Below are 21,856 nucleotides of genomic sequence, written 5' to 3'. Positions count from 1 at the left end.
TGAGCGCGGCTCCGCCGTGTCCTTGGGACATCTCCCGGGGGGAGCTCGGGGCCGATCCGGGCACTCCCGGAGCACCCCAGCCCTGGGATTTATCGGGATGAGATCCAAGGAGCGGCGGCGGCGGAGCCAGCCCCGGAGTGTCACGGTGCTGGCGGTGACCTGGGGTCACCGCGGGGGTGACAGCGCGATGGGGACGGCGGGATTCGTGCGGGGGGCTCGGGACATCCTCCAGCTGAGCGCAGCCCGTAAATCACCTTTAATTACCGGTGAAAAGAAATATCTGCCGGGATGTCGCAGCCCTGAGAGGGGACAGCGGGGACCGCGGGTGGCAGGGGGCCAGGGGAAACTCGGGGGCGGGTGATGGAGGATGGTTTAGGCAGGAATCACCCCCCCAAAAAAACAAAATCCATCGGTGTCTCCCCATCTTGAGGGGGACGCCGCGGCCACGCTGGCCGGCGACAGGGACACAGGTGGCGGCCACCACCGCGGTGACTCGGGGCGAGCAGGTGGCGGATGTGGCACGGGGAGCTTCGGGGGAGGATTTGGGATTGCTCGGGATTAATGGGCTGCGGCGAGAGGAGGCAGCTGGGGAGCGGCGCCAGGCAGGGGACGCGTCCCAAAGTCCCCACGAAAAGGGGGCTGGGGTCGCTCAACTGTTAAAAAAATTTATTAAAATGTCCAGCAGTACAGAAAGGCAGAGTCAGAAATGGGGAGGGGGCGTCAGGAGGGGGACGGGGAGGGGGGTGGGGACACGGCAGTCACGTCGCAAACAGCAGAGGTCGGAAAGCGCCGGACGCACACGCACACACACGCCAGCTCCAACGGGGACCCGAAACGAACGGAAAGGGGACAAAACCAAACCGAGCACCCCCAAACCAGGCGAGCGGCGGAACAGCGACCCCCGCGGCCACCGTGTCCCCCCCACACCCCAACCCCGTGCCGGCCGCGGGGACGCCCCGAGGTGCTGGGGCAGGGAAATTGGGTGAGGGGACTGCTAAAAAAAAAAAAACAAGAAAAACAAAACAGAACAAAACAAAACAAAACAACAACAGAGCCACCCCTAGGTGGGATATGGGGGGTGCTGCCTGATTCACCCCCGATTTGGGGACAGGGACAGAGCCCAACTTAAGGGGGGGGTCCCTGTGCGGGGCTGGGGGGTCCAGCCCGAGCCGGGGGCGCTGAGCGTGGGACATGCAGGGAGGGCTGGGGACGCACACGCAGCCGCCCCCTCCGGATCCTATTCCCTACGGGGCCGGGCATCCTAAGGAGCTAAAGCCAAAAAGGGGGTTAAAAAAGAGGGGTGGGGAGGATGGGGGTGAGAAAAGGGGGGCGGGGGACATCACCGCATCCCCCGGGGGGCCCCTCTGTGCTCGCCCGGCTCTAGAAGTAGTGGCCCTCCTCCATCCAGTCCAGCCGGAGGTGCTGGCGGTGTTTTCGCCGCTCCTTGCGGGGTTTGTGGTGGTGGTGCTGGTGGTGCGGGTGGCTGTGCCGGTGCCGCCGGTGCCGCCGCGCTCGGTGAGACCGCCTGGCTAACGGGGGGCAAGGCAGGGCAACCACGGGGGTCGCGGTTCTTGACCTCTCTCCCCAGTCCCACCCGGTTCATCCTTTCCCTTTCCCGGGTCCCCCACTAACGTTTTGTGCAGAGGATTTTGGGGCGGTCCCACTTGCCGGTGCTGTGGCACTTGATGGTGGGCACGTGGCGCTGGGTGAAGCCCTCGTGGCACTGGTAGCGCACGCTGGAGTGGATGTTGTACTTCTCCTTCTTCTTTCCCACCGGGAAAGCGTTCGGAACCTCCGGGGGGAGCCCGCAGAGCACTGCGGGGAGGGTGGGGGGGGGGGGGGGGGCACACAGAGTTCCGTCACCCCCGTGGTACTGGGAGTTACTGGGATTTACTGGGAGGGGACAACGGACACCAATCCGGGCCACCCAGGAATTTCCCACTTCATCCCTGGGGGTGGATTTTTTGGGAGAGGCTCAGGGTGGCAGCGAGGGGTCCCCAGGGTTTAATTGGTTAATTAATGCCCTTGTTGGGGTGTCATTAGCGCGCGGGGTGGGGTGGAGCAGCTGGAGGTTAATGGAACTTCCCGAGGTAAGCAATGGAAACTTAATGGGTTTAATGGGAGCAAATTAAACAAATCCGAGCGCTGAGGGAGGGATCGATCGGGGGAGGGGGGGGGAGGGTGCAAAGAGAGAGGGGAAAAAATGGAGATTTAGGGGAGAACTGCTGGAGTTCGCCTGGGAGAAGGGTTGGGAAAGGTTTGGTGGGGATGAGGAGGGGCCTGGGGGCTGCGGGATGGGGACAGGGACACGAGGATGTGCGGGATGGGGACAGGGACACGAGGATTGCAGGTTGGGGACACCGAGGATTGCGGGATGGGGACACCGAGGATTGCGGGATGGGGACAGGGACGCCGGGGACTGCGGGATGAGGCCGTGCCAGGCCGGGCCCGCCGGGCGGGCGCTACCTGTGCCTTTCTTGCAGATGTAGGGCAGGTTGTAGTTGCAGGGCACGTCGTTCCACTTGCCGATCTCGTGGGACACGAGCACCACGCAGTCCTCGCCGCCCGCGAAGAAGTTGTCGGGCTGGTTCTCCCTCCAGTTCTCGTATTGCTGCGGGGCCACCAGACACGGTGACACCTCCGCGCCCCCTTCCCGCACCCCGAGCCCCACCTCGAGCCCCCAAAGCCCTCACCAAGCCGGTGTTGTCGGTCCACTGGAAGTCCTGCTCCACGATGCGGTCATTGAGGCCGATCCAGGTGTTCTCGTGGCCGAAGCCTGCGGGGAGAGGCACCCTTGGCTCGCACGGAGGGGGCGAGGAGCACCCCGGGAGGGGGCACTGGGGACCCCCCCAGCCCACCGTTGATGAAGGCGTGCTCCTCCTGCGAGTGGATGCTGGTGAGGTGCCCGGCCCGGCGCCTGCAATCGCGCTCCGCGTCCTCCCAGGAGCGCCGGCGAGCGAAGTAGCGATAGCAGTGGCCCTGGAACTTGTGCCAGTTGTGGTCACAGCCCTCCGTGTCTGCGGGGACACGGCGACAGTGGCGACAGAGCAAGGGGCCGGTCCCCCTCCAGGCACGCCGTGCAGGATTTGTGTCACCTTCCAGCTCCCCGAAGCCACAGGGGCTGGGTAATGTCCCCGGGCTGGTGGGGGGACACTGCTGGGGACACCGGGGGCTGTGGGGACACTGCTGGGGACACCGGGGGCTGTCCCCACCTTTCTCGCAGCGGCTGCCGCCGTAGCTGGGCAGGCAGAGGCACACGAAGGAATTGACCTCGTCGATGCAGGTGCCGCCGTTCTGGCACGGGCTGGACAAGCAGTCGTCGATGTCTGCGGGGACAGCGGGAGCTGCGGGCACGGCGACGTCCCCGAGCCAAGGAGGGGGCATCGCCACCACCCCGCGCGGCTGCGGGCCGGCCCGGTGCCCACGGGCACTCACCGATCTCGCAGTTCTCGCCGGTGAAGCCCGGGGCGCAGCTGCAGCCGCACACGGTGCCGTTGGCACGGCTCGTCCCGCCGTGCAGGCACGGGTTGTTCTGGCACGGGTCCGGCGGCGCTGCGGGGCGGCAGCGGTGCCCTGAGAGCTGGGCTGGGAGGGAGCGGTGCCACCCGGGCCATCCCCGCTGCCGTCCCAGCGGCTCCCAGCCAGGAAATTTGGATGAAAGGACCCACACAGCCCAAACCTCCTTCTCAAAACCCCCCGCTCGCCCTATGGCCACCAGCCCCGCTGCCCGCAGCTCACCGTGCCCGCTGGCGTTGCCCACCCAGGCCAGCAGCTCCCGCTCGTCCAACGCCGGCTCCTCCCCGCTGCCGCTGTCGGCATCCAGCACTGGGGACCCCCCCGCGCCCCCCAGCTCTGGCCCCTCGCTCGGGGACCCTGCGGGCTCTGTTCCCCCCGGGTGGGGGGCACTAGGGGACGGCCAGGGCCCGAGGGGCGTGGGGGGCTCTTCCCTCCTGGCCTCCCCTGAGGCGTCCTCCTCGCCGGGGCTTGGTGTCACATCCTCGTGTCTGGGGACAGTTGGGGGGCCGGAGGTGGCGGGGGGCTGCCGGGGGCCCGGGGGGGACAGGAGGAGCTGCTCGGCTGCTTCCGGCTCCGGCTCGGAGCGGTGGGTGGGTTGTGGGTCTGGGGGACCGAAGCCTGTGGACCCCTCCTCGGCCACCGGCTCCAGCACCGCCACCTCCTCCGGCCGCTCGGTGCTGGCCCACAGTACCACCTCGGTGGCCGTGGGGGAAGGGGACGCTGAGGGGACATCCCAAGACGAGGGGGACGCGGCCGCTTCTCTGCTGGGCTCGGCCGCGCCATTCCCAACATCCCTGGATTCCTCCGGCTGCTCCTGGCTGGGCTCGGCCGTCCCGTGGGGAGCCGTGGGGCTGGATCCCCCCCGGGACCCGGGAGGAGCCCCCTCGGTGTGGCCGGGGGTGGCAGGGTGTCCCTCGGAGGGACCCTCAGGCTGCAGGAATGTCACCGCCTTCCTCTGCCTCTCCAGCGCGCCGTCAGCCGGGGCCCCGCTGCCGTTCCCGGGGGGCTGCGGGGACAGCTCGGGACCCTCGGCCACCAGCGGGGCCGGGGGCAGCGGGGGCAGCGGCGGCACGGAGCCACCGCCCTCCTGCGAGGGGATGTCCCCGGAGAGGTCCTCGGTGGCATCCTCGGGTGGCCTCGGGGAGTCCCCGCGGGCGCTGGGGACGCGGGGCTGAGCCCCCCCCGCGGGGATGTCCCGGTGGCCCCGAGGGTCGCGGGGAGTGGCGGGGGAAGGGGATGGCACCGGGGGGGTCCCCGTGGGGGTCCCCGAATCCCTCGGGGACGGCGAGAGGGACACCGGGGAGGTGTCCGGGAGCTCTGCAAGAAACGGCAAGGCCGTGGGGTCACCGAGAGGTGACAGCGCCGGGACCCCGCGGCCGTGCCTGGTGTCACTTACCGGGGTTGATGTCCTCCCCCAGCGCCTCGGGGGACGCCAGGGGACCCTCCCGGGGGCTCTCGCTGCCGGCTGGGGGGAGGCTCCACAGCTCCACGGCGCTGGCTGCTGCTCCCTTCACCTCCTGCACCAGCACGGGCACCTGGGTGACAATTCCCGCTGCCACCGCGGTGTCCCCAGCTGCCACCGCGGGGTCGCGGCTGTGCCGCTGGAGCTGGAAGTAGCGCCCGTTCAGGCCGGGGTAGCTCCTCCTCGAGCTGCCCGGGGGGGTGCTGGGGGTCTCCGGGGTGGCGCTGGGGACAGTCCCCAGCCCGGCCGGTGCCAAGGACGAGCCGTGCTCCAGGGCTGGGCTCTGGAACTGTGACAGGAGGGTGGCCGGGGGTCCCTCAGGGTCTCCTTGTGACTGGCCGGCGCTTGGGGGACCCCACCGGGAACTCTCCGGAGCCTCATCCACCGCGTTCAGAGACTCCTCGTCGTGGGGCCACGCTAGAGAGGTGGCCGCCGTGGGTGGCAGGGATGTCACAGCGCCCGTCCCCAGCTCTGGAGCCGCCGGTGCCGCTGCCAGGGCGGTGCCCCGGAGGTCACCGTGCTGTGCCACCGGGCTACCGCCGGCCGGCCGCAGCTGCTCGTCCTCATCCTTGCCCGGCCCCGCGGGTCCCGGCCGTGGCAGGAGGTCGTAGCGGTCGCGGGGGGTGTCGCGGGTGTCCCCCGATGTGCCCAGCTCCTCGCTGTGCTCCACCAGCACGTTGTCGCTGCTCGGCGGGTCGGGCGTGGGTGGCACCGGCAGCACCGGCTCCTCCGCGTCGCTGTGCCCTGCGGCTGTGGGGACAGCACGGACATCATGGTGGCACCGAGGGCACCCGGGGGGGGTCCCGTAGCCCCCATCGAGTGCCAGCACCAAACACCGCGTCCCCCTCCCCGCACCCTCCCGGCGCCGCTCTCCTCATTTATCTCATTAATTCTCCATTAAATATTCATCCGCAGCAACTTTCCCGGCCGTGCCCGCTGATCCCCGAGGGAAAGGGGGAGCGGGCGGGCGGGGGTGGGGCTGGGAAGGGAGCTCGGCCTCACCTTTGTAGCAATAAGCGTCGAATTTGGAAGCGGCGGGAGGGAAGCCGGTGCGATTTGGGAACTGGTAGAGGGTCCGCACCCCCGAGGCCTCCCCCCCGCATTTCCTGCGGGGCTGGCGGATGGGGTAGCGCACGCTGCCATCGGCCAGCCAGCCCGGGTCGCACTGGTCCAGCCCCTCTCGCCACGCCAGGTAGAGCTGGCCCGTGGTGGCCAGCGATGCCCCGCGGCTCCGGCAGTGACTGCGGGCACCTTGCCAGGTGAAGCGCCCCGGAGCCGTGGCGTAGAACACGGTACCTGCGGGAGAGGGGGGATGTTGGGGACACGCGGCGACAGGAAGTGGCGGCTCGGGGTGGAGAGGTGGCTTTGAGGCGTGGCGGTGGCCACGGTGCCGGTGGCAAGGGTGGCGAGGAGAGCTGGCAGCCACCCTGCAACCGGACCGCGGGTGGACGGGGAGGCACGGAGATGTGGCCAGTGGGGGACATCTGTGGGCATCCATGGCCAGGGAGGCACACCCCTGGGCAACCAGCCGTGCCATGGCTAGTGGGGGACACCCCTGGGCACCCATGGCCAGTGAGGGACACCCCTGGGCACCCATGGCCAGTGAGGGACACCCCTGGGCACCCATGGCTAGTGGGGGACACCCCTGGGCACCCATGGCCAGTGAGGGACACCCCTGGGCACCCATGGCCAGTGGGGGACACCCTTGGGCACCCATGGCCAGTGAGGGACACCCCTGGACACCCATGGCTAGTGGGGGACACCCCTGGGCACCCATGGCTAGTGGGGGACACCCCTGGGCACCCATGGCCAGTGAGGGACACCCTTGGGCACCCATGGCCAGTGAGGGACACCCTTGGGCACCCATGGCTAGTGGGGGACACCCCTGGGCACCCATGGCCAGTGAGGGACACCCCTGGGCACCCATGGCCAGTGAGGGACACCCCTGGGCACCCATGGCCAGTGGGGGACACCCTTGGGCACCCATGGCCAGTGGGGGACACCCTTGGGCACCCATGGCCAGTGAGGGACACCCCTGGGCACTCATCTCTGCTCGTGGCCATGCCAAGGGCACAAAGGGCCACCCCGGCACGCAGCCCTTGCCTCGCAGCTCCCGGGAGTAGCAGTAGACGTCGTAGAGCTCGCCGGGCTCCCTGCGGCCGTAGCTGCGCACGCCGGGGAGGCTGCTCCTGTCTCCGTAGCAGCCGGGCCGGGACAGGGTGATGGGGTACCTGCCGGGAGGGGCACGGTGGGCGCTGGGCTCCGCGGGGAGGGGTGCCCGGGGGTGGCCCGGGGGTGGCCCCGGAGTGGCCCGGGGATTGACCAGCTCACCGCACGCTCTGGTCGCTCAGCCAGCCGGCGTCGCAGTTGTCGTAGCCATCCTCGAAGGCGGCCTGGAGGTGCTGGGGGGAGGCGATGACGGCGGAGTTGTCGCGACAGGCGCGGCGAGCGGCGGGGAAGCTCAGGGCGTAGCGCTCGCCCGCGGGCCGGTAGTGGAACACAACACCTGGGGGGCACAGGAGAGGGGAGATGGAACCGCGGGCAGCGCTCGGTGGGAACCAGGGCTGGTGTGGGGTCCGTGGGGTGCGGGATTGGCACGTGGGGTGTAGGGCTGGCACGGGATTTAGGGATGGCACGGGATTTAGGGGTGGCACAGGATTTAGGGATGGCACGGGATTTAGGGGTGGCACAGGATTTAGGGATGGCACGGGATTTAGGGATGGCACGGGATTTAGGGATGGCACAGGATTTAGGGATGGCACGGGATTTAGGGGTGGCACGGGATTTAGGGATGGCACGGGATTTAGGGATGGCACGGGATTTAGGGCTCACGCAGCTCGCAGAGAGGCCCCAGGACTCGTGGGGTACAGAAGTGGCACAGGGGGCAGAATTGGCACCCGGTGCAGGGGGTGCAGATTTGGAATGGGGTTTAGAGCTCATGGGGTACAGAACTGCACAGGGGGGGTGCACAGCTCTCATGGGGTACAGGGAATAAATGGGGTGCAGGACACAAATGGGGCACACAGCTCTCATGTGGGTCACAGCTCTCATGTGGGGTGCACAGCTCTCATGTGGGGCACAGCTCTCATGTGGGTCACAGCTCTCATGTGGGGCACAGCTCACATATGGGGCACACAGCTCACATGTTGGGCACAGCTCTCATGTGGGTCACAGCTCTCATGTGGGGTGCACAGCTCTCATGTGGGGCACAGCTCACATGTGGGGCACACAGCTCACATGTGGGGCACAGCTCTCATGTGGGGCACACGGCTCGCCCTGAGTGCCCATCTCGCCCACTTTACCTCGACCCCAGGAACCCCACGCCCCCAGCTCCCCCCTCACCGTTCCCCCGCCGTGCCCGCTGCCGTGCCCGGCTCACCCGTCACCTCGAGGGGCAGCAGATCCTGCTCGTCATCGATCCCCGCCACCACCTCGCAGCGGTAGAGCCCCGCATCGCTGGCACGGGCCGCCCGCAGCTGCAGCGTGGCGTTCAAGCGGTCACTGGGGTAGCCCGGCAGCGACACTCGCCCCTCGTAGGCTTTGACCACCTTCACCGCGTTGTCCTTGGCCACCAGGATGGGCACGTCCTCCCTCTGGCCGCTGGCCGAGCGCACCTTGCTCCATTTGACGCGGGGAGGCTCCGGGGGCTCGTTGGGCCCCAGGGAGGCCGAGGGGTGCAGGAGGAAGAGGCAGGGCAGCGTCACGGGCTCCCCCAGCCCCGCGCGCACCGCCTGGTGCTGCACCCTGGTGATGTGGATCACCTTCCCCTCGTCCTGCGAGCCTGCGGGGACAGCGCCTCGGTTGCCACGGGGCTTGTGGGCACGGCGGGGAGAGGGGCGGGGGGTATCGCAGGGGGTGGGGGGCTCTGTTCCACCTGGGAGAAGCAGGGACCGGGATGATGGATTGGGATAAATCGAGTGGTTACAGCCCTACCCTGACCCCTCTGGGGCTGAACCCCCCTCTCGGAGGGGGTCCGGCCCCCCGGGATGTCCCCGGGCTGTGGCCGCTGCTCTGCGCCCCTGGTGCCCCACGGCTGCCGGGGGACACCAGCACGCCCCGTCCTTGCCCGTAGAGGGGGATCCCTGGCCAAAAACCCCACCGGACCCCGGAAAAGCCACCCCAGTGCTGGGACAAAGCGTGACAGGACTGCGGCCACCCTCCTCCTCCTCCTCCTCCTCCCCCTCTTCCTCCTCCTCCTCCTCCCTCACTAATCCCGTCCCAGCCTCTGCAGGCTCCCAGCGCCGCCGCCGCCGCAAATCCCCCGCGTCTCGGACCCGCCGTGGACCCCCCCAGTGGGCTCAGGGACCAGCTGGGGGACACTAATCCCCTTCCCCCCCTCCCCCCCGACCTTCCTCCCCCACCCTCACCGCACCCCGAGCCACCGGCTCTTCGGGGCATGGGGACCACTCCTGGCTGGGCGATCCCAGAGCCCCTCGTGCCGCGGGGTCCCCAGGGAGGGGGACGGGGGGGACACGGCTCAGAGCCACGACAAATCCCCAGGGGGCTCAGCAGGGCCGTGGGGAGGGGGTCGCCAGCGGGATTAAGGATTAAAGGTCTGGCCTGCAGTGATCCCAAGGCGGGGATGGATGGTGGATGATGGATGGATGGATGGATGATGGATGGATGATGGATGGATGATGGATGGATGATGGATGGATGATGGATGGATGGATGGATGGATGATGGATGATGGATGGATGATGGATGGATGGATGGATGATGGATGGATGGATGGATGGATGGATGGATGGATGGATGGATGGATGATGGATGGATGGATGGATGGATGGATGATGGATGATGGATGGATGATGGATGGATGATGGATGGATGATGGATGGATGGATGGATGATGGATGGATCCATGGATGGATGGATGGATGGATGGATGGATGGATGATGGATGGATGGATGGATGATGGATGGATGGATGGATGATGGATGGATGATGGATGGATGGATGATGGATGATGGATGATGGATGGATGGATGGATGATGGATGATGGATGGATGATGGATGGATGGATGGATGGATGATGGATGGATGATGGATGGATGGATGGATGGATGGATGGATATGGATGATGGATGGATGATGGATGGATGGATGGATGGATGATGGATGGATGATGGATGATGGATGGATGATGGATGGATGGATGGATGGATGGATGGATGGATGATGGATGGATGGATGGATGGATGATGGATGATGGATGGATGGATGGATGGATGATGGATGATGGATGGATGGATGGATGGATGGATGGATGGATGATGGATGGATGATGGATGGATGGATGGATGATGGATGATGGATGGATGATGGATGGATGATGGATGGATGATGGATGGATGGATGGATGGATGGATGGATGGATGGATGATGGATGATGGATGGATGGATGGATGATGGATGGATGATGGATGGATGATGGATGGATGGATGGATGATGGATGGATCCATGGATGGATGGATGGATGGATGATGGATGGATGGATGGATGGAGCGGGGCACGGTGCCCTGGGGGTCTTCTCCCTCACTAATGCCTGCCCCGGTTTTCATCGCCCATCACGATTTCTTGCGGTGCACAGTTCATTATTTATTGCTGTTTGCCTCTAATTAGCCCCGGGCAGCAGCACTTACCCAGGACGGCGATGGGGAGGAGGGAGAGCCCGAGCAGGAGCCAGCAGGCGGCATCCCCCATCACATGGACCATCCTTGACCTGCAAGGACAGCGCAGGGCTACCAGGCCAGGGCTCGCCCAGCCCTCCGTGCCCTCGGGCCAGAAATCACCGCGGGCCGAGCTGTGTTAGCCCCGCTAGCCCCGGAGGGCTGGAGTTCACTCCCGGCACCGGCACCGGGGAGGGGTGAGGGACGGGTGTCCAGCGGGGATGTCCCTCCCCCGGTGTCACATCCCCAAGGATGGCATCTCCCCCATATCCCGGGGGTCCCGCAGCCCCCCAGGTACAAAGAGCCAGCCCCGCTCGCTCCCGTCCTGCTCTGCTGGAGGGTCTTGAAAGCACCTGGGATCAGCGGGAAGCTGAGCAGGTCACACAGCTGGGCTGGGCACAGACCCTGGCTGGCACTTGTCACTGTCACCTGGCTCCCACCACAGCCAAAACCTGGCACAGGTGTCACCCAGGGCCTGTCACTGTCACCTGGCTCCCACCACAGCCAAAACCTGGCACAGGTGTCACCCAGGGCCTGTCACTGTCACCTGGCTCCCACCACAGCCAAAACCTGGCACAGGTGTCACCCAGGGCCTTTCACTGTCACCTGGCTCCCACCACAGCCATGACCTGGCACAGGTGTCACCCAGGGCCTGTCACTGTCACCTGGCTCCCACCACAGCCAAAACCTGGCACAGGTGTCACCCAGGGCCTGTCACTGTCACCCAGTGCCCACCACCATCACCCAGTGCCCACCATCACCATCACCCAGCTTTGGGTGCCAAACTGGCCGAGCAGAAGCAGCAGAGACCCCAGCAGCACCCCCAAATCCCAAGTCCCAAAGTGCCACCACGAGCTTGCACCAAACCTCGAGTCCCCACCATGGATCCATCCTGGAATTCTCTGCTCTGATTTTCCCTTGTCCCGGACAGGGATTTGGGGACCACTCAGACTTTGGGGGACACCAGGAGCCCCCCACACCTCCCCAGCTGCCCCAAACTGAGTCTCTGCCTCAGACCCCCCCATCCTTGCTGCTCCATTTTCCAGCCCTTGCTGCTTCCTTCTGTCCCTTCTGTGCTTTTATGGGACGAAAATAGAAAGAGCGAAAAGCCGAGAAATAAAGAGACCCCCCCCGTGTTCGGTGCTGGCAAAGGGCCTTTTTAGGGGACGCAAAATCTCTTTTTATCTGATTTCTTCTCAAGAAAAAAGCTTTGCCAGCTCCTTCCCCACTGTGGCAGCTCCGCGGGGCGCTCTGTCCCCAAAGCCAGCTCCTGGGAGGGGACAAGGAGGTGACCCGGGAAATTCCCGGGGTCAGGAATGGACAGCGGGATGCACCTTTGCCCAGATAAATCTCCCAGGAGCTGGAAAATCCCAAAGCATCCCCGGGGCTGCTCTAAGGCACCGACAGCGGCTTCTTCAACCCTGCTCGGAGATGCTCCGGGAAGGAAATTCCTCCCGGACAGCCTCGCCAGCACCAAACTTTTCCTTTTTTTTCCTGCTTCAGGGGGAAAAACATAGAAATTCTTGGGCACTTTGGGGCTCGGGAGGTTCCAGCTGCTCCCGTTGAAATGTTAATTTGTGATTTTTGGGGGTCCAGGAGCTCTCCCGAGACAAAAAGACAGCGCTGTGACCTTGGTGGGTGCGGGATGGGGACGTCCAGAACACCCAGCACCGGGGGACAAAGGTGTCCCTGGCTGTCCTCACACACCCCCCAAGGCTCCAGACCACCCTGCTGAGTTCTCCCACTTCTTGAAAGATTTGTTTTGCCCTTTCCACCCATCTTCTTTTTGTCCCCAGGCGATTTTTTCCCATCGAAAAGCAAAACAAGGAGATTTGGGGAGGGGAGAAAACAACTATGGGATCTCGCTCCCTTCCCCCTTCCTGCGATCTTCCTCTTCTCCATCCTCCTCCTCCATGGCCCGCGGGGCATCCAGTGACAACTCAGGGCCACCAACCCCGAGCCGAGGTGTCCCCACCCGCGGTGCCACCCCGGGCTGGTGGCAGCGAGAGCCCGCGGAGAGCCGCGTGAACGCCAGGAGTAGAAATCCTCCTGGGAGTAGAAATCCTGCTCGGGGTGTTTACTCAGAGCCGGCTCCTCGCTGAGCAAACAGCCGGGATTTCTTTAAATGTTAAACACCGAAGTTGCTCTTTGTGTTTCCAGCCTCTTCCCGGGCGGCTGCGGAGCCGGGGTTTGTGGGATGGGGGTCCCTGACCCCACCCCATGGATGCCGCTGGCGGCTCGGGGTTCGGGTTTTGGGGTCACACGGCTGAGCCGTGGCCTTCCCTGGCATCAGCATTCCTGCAGGATTTGCTTTCGCGGCGGGAAAAGCGGGAAAGGCCGAGCCGGCAGCACCTGGGGAAGCTCAGCTGTCCCCAAAATCCTCCCACAGCAGGGACAGGACCCAGCTCGGCTCCTCTGGGGCCACCCGGCTGTCACCGCTGCCCTTGGCGCACGCAGGGGACACATCCCGCACGGCCCTGCTCCTGTCCCCCCCGTTCCGTGCCCTCTGCCCCTCTCCGCACCCTCGGGAAGATGCCGAGCCAGCAAAAAGTTTCTCCCGGGGTCAGGACAAGTGCCACGGGAAGGGCCAGCCCTGCCGAGGCCGCTGCCACCCCCGCGCGCGGTGTCCCCACAGCCGGGCGGTGTCCCCGGGACAGAACGGTTCCACCCTCCTCGCGATCCACGAATCCACAATCCAGCACCAGCCCCGCCGGGACTGAGACAGTCTGGGGTGGCACGGGGACATCCCGACCCTGCGGTGCCACCGGGATCGGTGCGGGATGGATCCCGGATCCCGGGCAGGACCCAGCCGGGATTCCCAGGAAAAGCAGCCGCGGGCTGGGCCATGTGCGTGTCACCACTCAGAGCCCGGTGGTGACAGAGAGGCGAGGGGGGTGGCACAGGGCTGGGAGGTGACGGAGGTGGCACAGGGGTGGGAGGTGACTGAGGTGGCACAGGGCTGGGAGGTGATGGAGGTGGCACAGGGCTGGGAGGTGACAGAGGTGGCACAGGGGTGGCGAGGTGACGGAGGTGGCACAGGGGTGGGAGGTGACTGAGGTGGCACAGGGGTGGCGAGGTGACAGAGGTGGCACAGGGCTGGGAGGTGACAAAGGTGGCACAGGGCTGGGAGGTGACTGAGGTGGCACAGGGGTGGGAGGTGACAGAGGTGGCACAGGGGTGGCGAGGTGACAGAGGTGGCACAGGGGTGGGAGGTGACAGAGGTGGCACAGGGGTGGCGAGGTGACAGAGGTGGCACAGGGCTGGGAGGTGACAAAGGTGGCCGGGCCACCACGGCCACCAGGGCCCGGATTTCTCAGCGGGGGTCTCTCCCCGCAGTCAGGGCGGTGTCACCGTGACGTCCCCAAAGCCACGTGAATCGGCGCCCTCGGGGACAAGGAGCGTGTCCCCGTCCCCCCGGTGTCCCAGCCCAACCGGGGGAACGGTAGACGAGAGAAATTTAAAATAACGCCGGTGCAAAACGCCCCCCCCCCCCCCGAGCCCCCCTCCGAAGCCGGGCGAACATTTTCACATCTGTCACTAGCTGTCACCTCATGAATAATTCATCCCGCTCATGAATATGCAAAGCCGGGGCTGGTGATTAGCTTGAGCTGAAACAGAGCTTAATTCCACACAGGCCGCCGGGACCACCCGGCCACTTCGGGGGTCACCTGTCCCCCCCCCCAGGCTGCCCCGAGCCTCTGCTGGGACGGGGAGGAGGGGGGATCTCGGGGCCCGCAAGGGGACAGAGGGGACGTCTGGGACAGCGCTGGGGTGGGTGGCAGCACAGAGGGGGCACTGCCCACCCACCCGGGAGTCCCGGAGGCAGCGGGACATTGGTGTCCCCGCCCTGGGGACGCCCCCATTCTTGGAGGTGCCACCAGCTGTCCCCACGCACACCTCAACCCCCCCCGTGACCTCTGCTGTCCCCACGGGTCACTCCGGCCCGCAGTGCCACCAGCACACACGCCACATCCCGGTGCCCACCCCCTCGGCGTGTCCCCCCACCCCCCCCCCAACCCCTCCTGCCACCGCTGTCACCCCGGGGGCTGCTCCTGCACCCCCCAACCTCGAGCACACCTGACCCCCCCCCCCCCCCCCCAGACACACACACACATCACCCACCTCCCTCCCAGCGCCGCGGTGTCCCCACCACCCCAGCGGGGACCGGGGGTGTCCTCCGGGGGTGTCCCCGGGGGCTGCGCGGCCGTGGCAGGAGCCGGGCGGCGGGGCCGGCTCGGCGTCCCCTCCTCTCTGCCCACAACAAAGGAATTCTGCAAACCTCGCTGCCGTCACATCTCACAGGCAACGTGATGCTCCCCGCTCCCCCCAGCCTGCCGGAATAAATTAGCACCTCGGGAAACTGCGATCCCGTCCAATATGGGCCCTTTGCCGGGTGCGATTTTTATTAGGCAGACAGTCTGCAGCCTTTAATTTAGAATTTGCTCATCTTTTTTTTTTTTTAATTTTTTAAAAATTTATTTATTCTTTTTTTTTTTTTTTGCCCCGTTTTCTGCCTCTCCCCGGCAAAGCCCAAAGCACCGCGGGAGCCCCAAAACCGGCGCAGAATCGCTCCGAGCCCTCGGGCACACGCTGGGAGCGACTCCCGACACCCCGCCCGGTGCCCAAAACCGGGAGGAGACCCCCGGGCCCGTGGGGCTGGCACGGATGCAGAGCTGGCACCGCTGTCCCGCCGATTTTGGGGTGGTAGAGCCCCCCGTCCTATCCGCACCCACATCCATCCACCCATCCCGGCTTCTCCAGGCTGTGTCCCCATGCTGGGGACATCCTGGCCATGGCACCGAGTGCCCCGCGCTATGGCAGCCCCTGGTAGCCGCGACCACCCCGGGGTAGGGACATTCCCAGCTCCCGACCCGCCAGGGTGACACCAGCGTCGCCAGTAAGGAACTGGGCGGTCCAGGCGCACCCGGCTGTGGCACCGCGGGGGGGGTGACACGCTGGTGGCACCCACTGCTGTCCTGCCACTCGTCGCCACCTCCGCTCGCCCTCTGCCTCGCTGCCAGCTCCCGGGGGGACTCAGGGCACGGTGTCGCACTGTCCCCACGCGTGTCTGCCCCGCTGTCCTCAGTGCCGGGGATCCCCAACCCCCTCTGAGTGTCCCCAGCCCTTGAGAGCCCCGCTCCTCACAGCGTCCCCCTGTCCTGGTGTCCCCACAACGCCGATGGCCACGCCCCCGTTGTCCAGCTGTCCCAGTGCCCCCGATCCCCGCAGTGTCCCCCCATCCCTGACAGCTCCCTGTCCCCCCAGTGTCCCCAGCATGTCCCCGGCGCCGGGGCCACCATCCCTCACCTCCGGCATCCCCCACACCCCCTGTCCCCCTTCCCCACCGCGTCCCCAGCCCGGATTTGTCCCGCTCCGGTGTCACCGTCCCCATCCCCGCCGCCGCCACCGGGACCCGCGGCCCCCCCCCGCCGCCCCTACCCCCGCATTTCCAGCCTGGATCCATCCCGCTCCTGCCGCGGTGGCGCCGGTGTCGCCGCCGGTGTCGCCGCCCCCATCCCCGTCCCCGCAGCAGTGCCGGTGCCGGTGTCACCGTCCCCATCGCCACCACCGGGCCCCGCATTCCTGCAGCCCCGCAGCCCCCGCCGCGTCCCCAGCCGGATCCAACCCTCTCCCGCCCTAGCGCTGCCGGTACCGGTACCGGTGTCAGTGCGGCCGTCCCCACCCCCCACTCCCAGCTCGGGTCCGTCCCGCTCCCGCCGCAGCCGCGCCGGTGTCCCCCTCCCCACGGCGGCCCCGCAGCGGGGACGCTGCCGGTGTCGGTTCCGGTGCCGGTGTCGGTTCCGGTGCCGGTGTCGGTTCCGGTGCCGCACGTACCTGGCCCGTGCTCAGGGCGCGCCGGGACTCATCGCCGCCGGTAGAGCCGAGCACCCCCACCGGCACCGGGGGCTTAAGAACGGGGCTCGGAGAGGGGGGCAGCGGGCCGGGTCCCCCCCCGGAGGGGGCCGAGCCGGGCCGGGCCGGGCCAATCGCGGCTGGCGGCGGGCGCGGCCCCCTCCTCCTCCTTCCCCCCCGCCGCCGGTGCCGCCGGTGCCGCCCGCTCCGCACCTGCCCGCAGCGGCGGAGAACCCGCGCCCGCTCCGCGCTGCCCGGCGCAGGGCGAGGGGCGGCCGCGCATGCGCCGCCCCCCCCCCCAAAAAAAAAAAACCCGGGCCAACCCCCCCCCCAAAAAAAAAAAAACAAAAAAAACGGGGACGCCCCCTCCCCATCGAGCGGGGACCCCGCTCGGCGTGGAAAGGGTTGGGAGGTGGGGGCGTGCCTATAATGAGGGGGGGGTCTCTGAGCGAGATGGGGGGGTCCATGGAATTGCGGGGGGGCTCTGATGGGGTCCTTAAGAGAATGGGGGGGTCACTGTGATGGAGGCAGGAAAGGGAGAGGGGGCGCAAAGGATTTTTTTGGGGGTGTTCCCATAAAGGAGAGCATCCTCCAGCCCCCCACACCCCCCTATGGGACCGGAATGGGATAAGGGGTGGGGGGGGGGCGGGAAGAGGCTGGAAGTTGCTGTGTGTGGATAAAGATTTCAAAAAGACCCAACCCCCCCCAAAAATGGGTGAGACTCTCCAAAGAGCTGCGCTACCAGACACGACCCCCAAAAAGGAAGAAGGAAACCATCACTGAGCTATCGGGGGTGCGGCGTTTGTTTGTTTTGTTGGGGTTTTTTTGGGTGGGGGGGTGTCACCTTCCCACCGGTGACCGAAGGATGCCAGCCTGTCTCCCACGGCTTGGCACCAAAAAAAAGGAGAATCGCCCCCCTCCCCATTTCGCCCATAGGATGGATCCGTGGAAACCCGAGAGCAAAGTTCTCATTTCCGACTCCATTGTGCCAGACTTTTCGTGGCGTTTCCTGCCTTTTGTGAGCCCCCCCTGCTCCGGCACAATCCCGGCGTTGCCGGCGCACAGAGCTCCTCTGTTCCCCTTCTTTATGTGGCTGCAGCTGGCGGGCCCGGCCCCATGGAGGTGCCCGAGCGTGGGGGACAGGGACGGGGGTCGTGGGGTTTGCCAAGGGGAATTAGGGAGAGGGTCCCAGGGGATTTGATACCCCGGCTTCTTCCAGCTCGCAGAGGATCCGGACATCCTACAGATGTCCCGTCCTGCTTCCGAGAGGAATCCCCGGGCTGGTTTTTGGGGTTGTGGCTCTTGCTCGGGGAGGTCCATGGGGTGAGGCCGGATCTGGAATCCTCACTCGGGCACCCTCTGGATGTGCCCTCCCAGCACAGCTGGGTCCTGCACCCGCAGCCTCAAATCCTTCCTCCTGCTCTTCATCATCCTGAATTTCACCTGGAAACCCGGCAGCGTGCATGGATCAGGAATCCATGTGAGAATTCCCAGTGGGAATGTCGGGTCGCCCCAGCGCCTCGCACTCACCCCAAAAAATTCCACCACAGCTGCTCGGGGCCTCGAAAAGGCCCCGGAGCTTCCTGGGGACTCAAAGGTGGGGGAGTGGGGACCCCAGGGGACACCGAGCCGCTCAGAGGCACCGGGGATGTGGCACCGGCCGTTTTTGTGACAGGGGAAGGTGCCGGCAGCGACCGAGCCGAGCTCTGGTCTCAAGGGGAGATGGATGTCACAGATGGATGTCACAGCAGCCACCCGCCAGCGCGGCTCGGGGACCGGGGTGCCACCGACACCTCTCGGCCCTTTCCGGCCGCTGCTCCGTGCTCGGGGACGCGCCGGGGACCAGCTCCTCCACTGGCACCAGTTTGGGATCCCAGTGTCCTCCCTCCAGCCGGGAGGTGACTTCATCAGGTCCCGTCGCCCTCGCAGCCCAACATCCTGCCAAGGCCGAGCCTCGCTCGGGTGGCAGAGCCAGCGCTGGCACCGAGCGGTGTCCCGGTGTCGCCAGGGTGGGGTGGGGTCCCCCCGCACACTTCCAGCCCCACATCCTGCCCCGAGCTGCTCGCACGAGGCAGAACCTACTGTCACAGTGTCCCCACAGCCGTGACCCCACCCGGGACAGCGTGGTTGGGGTGACCCCATGGCTCATTCCCACTCCCCGGGTCCCCAGCCCCGGCAGGGTCCGCGGCGGCGTCTGCGCAGGGCAGAGCGGGGACTGCGCGTCTTTTTGAGCCCGAACGCCGGGATTCTGGTGAAATCCTGCAGCAGTGTTGCCGTGACGACCCTCCCGCAGTTTCCATCCAGAGATGTTTTCCTTTGTTGTGACAGGGACACGGGGAGCGGCCGCGGGCGGTTGGGGTGCGGTGACAACGCCGAGGGGTTCCCGCTGCGAGGGGCAGGGACCCGGCACCGCCCGCGGGGACCCCACCGCTGGCTTGTCCCCAAACAAACACAGGGACAGCGGAGGGCACGTGAGGCAGGTGACGTGAGTTTGGTGGGTCTCAGCCAGGTCTTGCTGCCATCACAATAGAATGGTGACAAGGGCAACCCGCAGCGTGGGGACAGGTGTGGGGACACCGATGGGGACGCAGGGGTTGGTTCTGTGGTGGCCATCCCCGTCCCCCCCGCAGGACAAAGCCAAACTGGGCGGGCGGCGCGGCCGGGAACCTCCCGAGCCGCTCCAGTTCGGGGTGGTGGCAGCGTGGCCGGGGTGTCCCGGAGCCTCGCTGGGCAGAGAGGGGACCCGGAGCTCCCCGGGAGCTCGGCCCGGTGTCCCCGCACGGCCGCGGGGTGCTCGGGGGGACCCCGTCCCGAGCCCCACGGAGCCGCTTGTTATTCCGCTCAGGTCCGCCGGCGGTTAATGAAGCCCGTTCCAGGAGAGCTGCCACATTCATCAGGATCGCAGCTCATTAACGAGGCCTCTGCCACCGCAGCTGGGGCCAGCGCTCGGGGCACCGGCACGGGGACGGACGGACGGACGGACGGACGGGAGGAGCCGTGGATCGGGAGGAGCCGCGGCTCTGCCCGTCCTGACGGAGCTGCCGGGCTGGAGTTGGGCAGGGCGGCTCAGGCAGGGAGGGATGCGGAGGGGACAGGGGGAAGCCAGAACGGCGGAACCTCTTCCGTGGTGTCCCCGTCCCCCCATCCCGGCACGGAGGGCACAGAAGGGGCTGCAGGGTCCCCCCGAGGACGCGGCCACGCTGCCCTGGCCAGGCCCGACTTTCCCCGGAGCCAGCGGCAGCGTGCATTGATTTTATTTGCGGTTTCCATGGCAACTGCCTCCTTCCCTTCCCCCTTCCGGCAGCCGGACCCGCTCCTTCCCCCTCGGGCAGCGGCCACTCCGCACCTGGGACACGGGAGGGGACACGGGAGGGGACACGGGAGGGGACACGGGAGGGGACACGGGCTGTCCCCGCGGTGGCGATGCCACCAGCTCCCCCCTGTGCGTGATTTTGTGCTGGCACCGGACACGGGGGGACACCGGGCCCGGCCAGCCCCGCTCTGACTTCGGCCATAATCAGCAGCAGGGCTGGCAGGACGCCGCGCTGGCTCATTAGCCAGGGTGCTAATTGTCCCGTGCGGGGACATCGAGCAGCATCTCTCGCCAGCAAAGCCAAGCTCATTAACGGCACAGGCCACCCTCACACCTGCTCACACCGCTGTGACACGGGTCAGGCACTCACGGGGTGGTGACGCTGCTGGGGACACTGCAGCAACCGCGGGGCCCTCACCCCTGGGGACTAAACGCCAGTTTGTGGCTTAAACCCGGCCTTATAATAAATTAATGACAATTATATCATTTACCCATCCCCTTCCAGGGCGACGCGCCCACGGCCACCCTGGCCTGCCCCTTCCCAGCGCCGAGATGCCACCACGTTGTCACTTTGGCACGGATGACAAACAACATCTGGCTGTGCCAAACCCTTCCTCAACCCCCGCGGCACCCCCGTCCTGTGCGCTCGGGGGAATGTTGATAAATAATAAAGCCAAGAGAGAACAGGCAGAGCCCTGTGCCGGTGCCCCCTGAATTCCGCATCCCCCGGCGATCCCCGGGGCTTTACACGGAAGTGGAAATCAATCAGCACAAGTAATTAATGGTGAAGGGCACAACACCAGCTCTTTCTTCGGAAGCGCCGGCCGGGGATGCTCGGCAGAGCCCACACGGCCGCCACCCGCCGCACAAAAGGCACCGAGGGCGTTCGCTTCCTGCGCCAGCATCGCCGGCCCCGGGGCGAGCGGGGGCTCTTGGAGCCGTGCCCGCCCTGGCCTTGGCACCGGGCTCGCCATCAGCTCCTGGATCCGATGGAAAGGCCTCCCCGGGCCGCGGCGGAGCGCCGGGCCGGGCGGCAGCCGGGAGTCACCGCCAGAGCCGCAGGCAGCGCCGCGTTCCTCGACAGCGAGGAAGGTGCGAAGATCACGGGGCTGGGGCGCTGCTCCCCGGTTCTCCAGAGCTGGAGGGTCGGGGGTCACTGGGATCTTACAGGTTCCCAATGAGCAGAGGGGTCAGGGGTCACTGGGATGCCCAGTTTCCAGCACGGGAGGGTCGGGGGGTCACTGGGATCCCCAGTTCCCAGCACGGGAGGGTCGGGGGGTCACTGGGATCCCCAGTTCCCAGCACGGGAGGGTCGGGGGGTCACTGGGATCCCCAGTTCCCAGCACGGGAGGGTCGGGGGGTCACTGGGATCCCCAGTTCCCAGCACTGGAGGGTCGGGGGGTCACTGGGATCCCCAGTTCCCAGCACGGGAGGGTCGGGGGTCACTGGGATGAGGAGAGGGACGCTGCCGGCAGGCGCGCCCGGGAGGCGACGCGCACTGCGGTGGCAGAAGTGGCAGCTCTGTCACCAGACGCGCAATTAGCCCAGGGGCAAATGAGGCTCCTGCGGTTTTTGACCCAATTTCTCAGGCGAAACTCGACGGGGGAAGGAGGGGAGGGAGGAGGAGGAGGAGGAGGAAGGCAGAGCCGGTCACGCGTGCGCTGCTGGGTCGCGTGTCCCCGCGGGTGTGTGCACAAGCGTGTGACATGCGTGTGGCATGTGTGTGACACGCGTGTGACACGTGTGTGACATGTGTGTGCGGGCGGCAGCGTGTCCCAACCGGGGCCGAGCCCCGGGGCGGGAACGGGGACAGGGATGAGAACGGGGACAGGGATGGGGATGGAGATGGGGAGGGGGCGGTGGTTTCGCAGCTTTCTCCCGGTTTATTTTTGCCCGTGACTGAGCTGAGGCGGCCTCGGCGCGGCCGCCGTGACTCACCCGGCACAGGGAACTCTGCGGGGCTGCGGAGCCGGGGGTGCGGTGGGCAGGGGTGTTGGGATGAGCAGGGATTCAGGGATGGGCAGGGATGTTGGGGTG

At 66.5% G+C, this 21,856-nt stretch overlaps 1 protein-coding gene across 1 annotated transcript; it reads right to left on the bottom strand.

The window, feature by feature from the left end:
- Positions 1–1,244: 1,244 nt before the first annotated feature.
- On the bottom strand, positions 1,245–10,699 carry NCAN (neurocan). Its single transcript, XM_062510078.1, has 14 exons — positions 10,627–10,699; positions 8,358–8,759; positions 7,310–7,484; positions 7,082–7,209; positions 5,981–6,274; positions 4,913–5,728; positions 3,739–4,833; positions 3,436–3,552; positions 3,213–3,326; positions 2,859–3,017; positions 2,694–2,776; positions 2,467–2,611; positions 1,633–1,815; positions 1,245–1,525 (listed from the first exon to the last, which is right to left on the bottom strand). Exons 1-14 carry the CDS (start codon positions 10,697–10,699, stop codon positions 1,245–1,247), a joined length of 4,065 nt encoding a protein of 1,354 aa, XP_062366062.1.
- Between the last annotated feature and the right edge of the window lie 11,157 nt (positions 10,700–21,856).

Source organism: Cinclus cinclus, chromosome 28 (genome assembly GCF_963662255.1).
Source record: "Cinclus cinclus chromosome 28, bCinCin1.1, whole genome shotgun sequence".
Classification (NCBI taxonomy): Eukaryota; Metazoa; Chordata; class Aves; order Passeriformes; family Cinclidae; genus Cinclus; species Cinclus cinclus.
The sequence above is the reverse complement of the archived record's forward strand: the minus strand, read 5'-3'. Positions and strand labels throughout refer to the sequence as shown.

Coding starts and splice junctions, on each gene's coding strand:
- NCAN (XM_062510078.1), bottom strand. CDS start 10,699: ATGGTCCATGTGATGGGGGATGCCGCCTGCTGGCTCCTGCTCGGGCTC. Junction 2,777..2,858: donor GGAGCACGCCTTCATCAACG/GTGGGCTGGGGG, acceptor CTCTCCCCGCAG/GCTTCGGCCACGAGAACACC. Junction 1,816..2,466: donor CATCTGCAAGAAAGGCACAG/GTAGCGCCCGCC, acceptor CCCTCCCCGCAG/TGCTCTGCGGGCTCCCCCCG.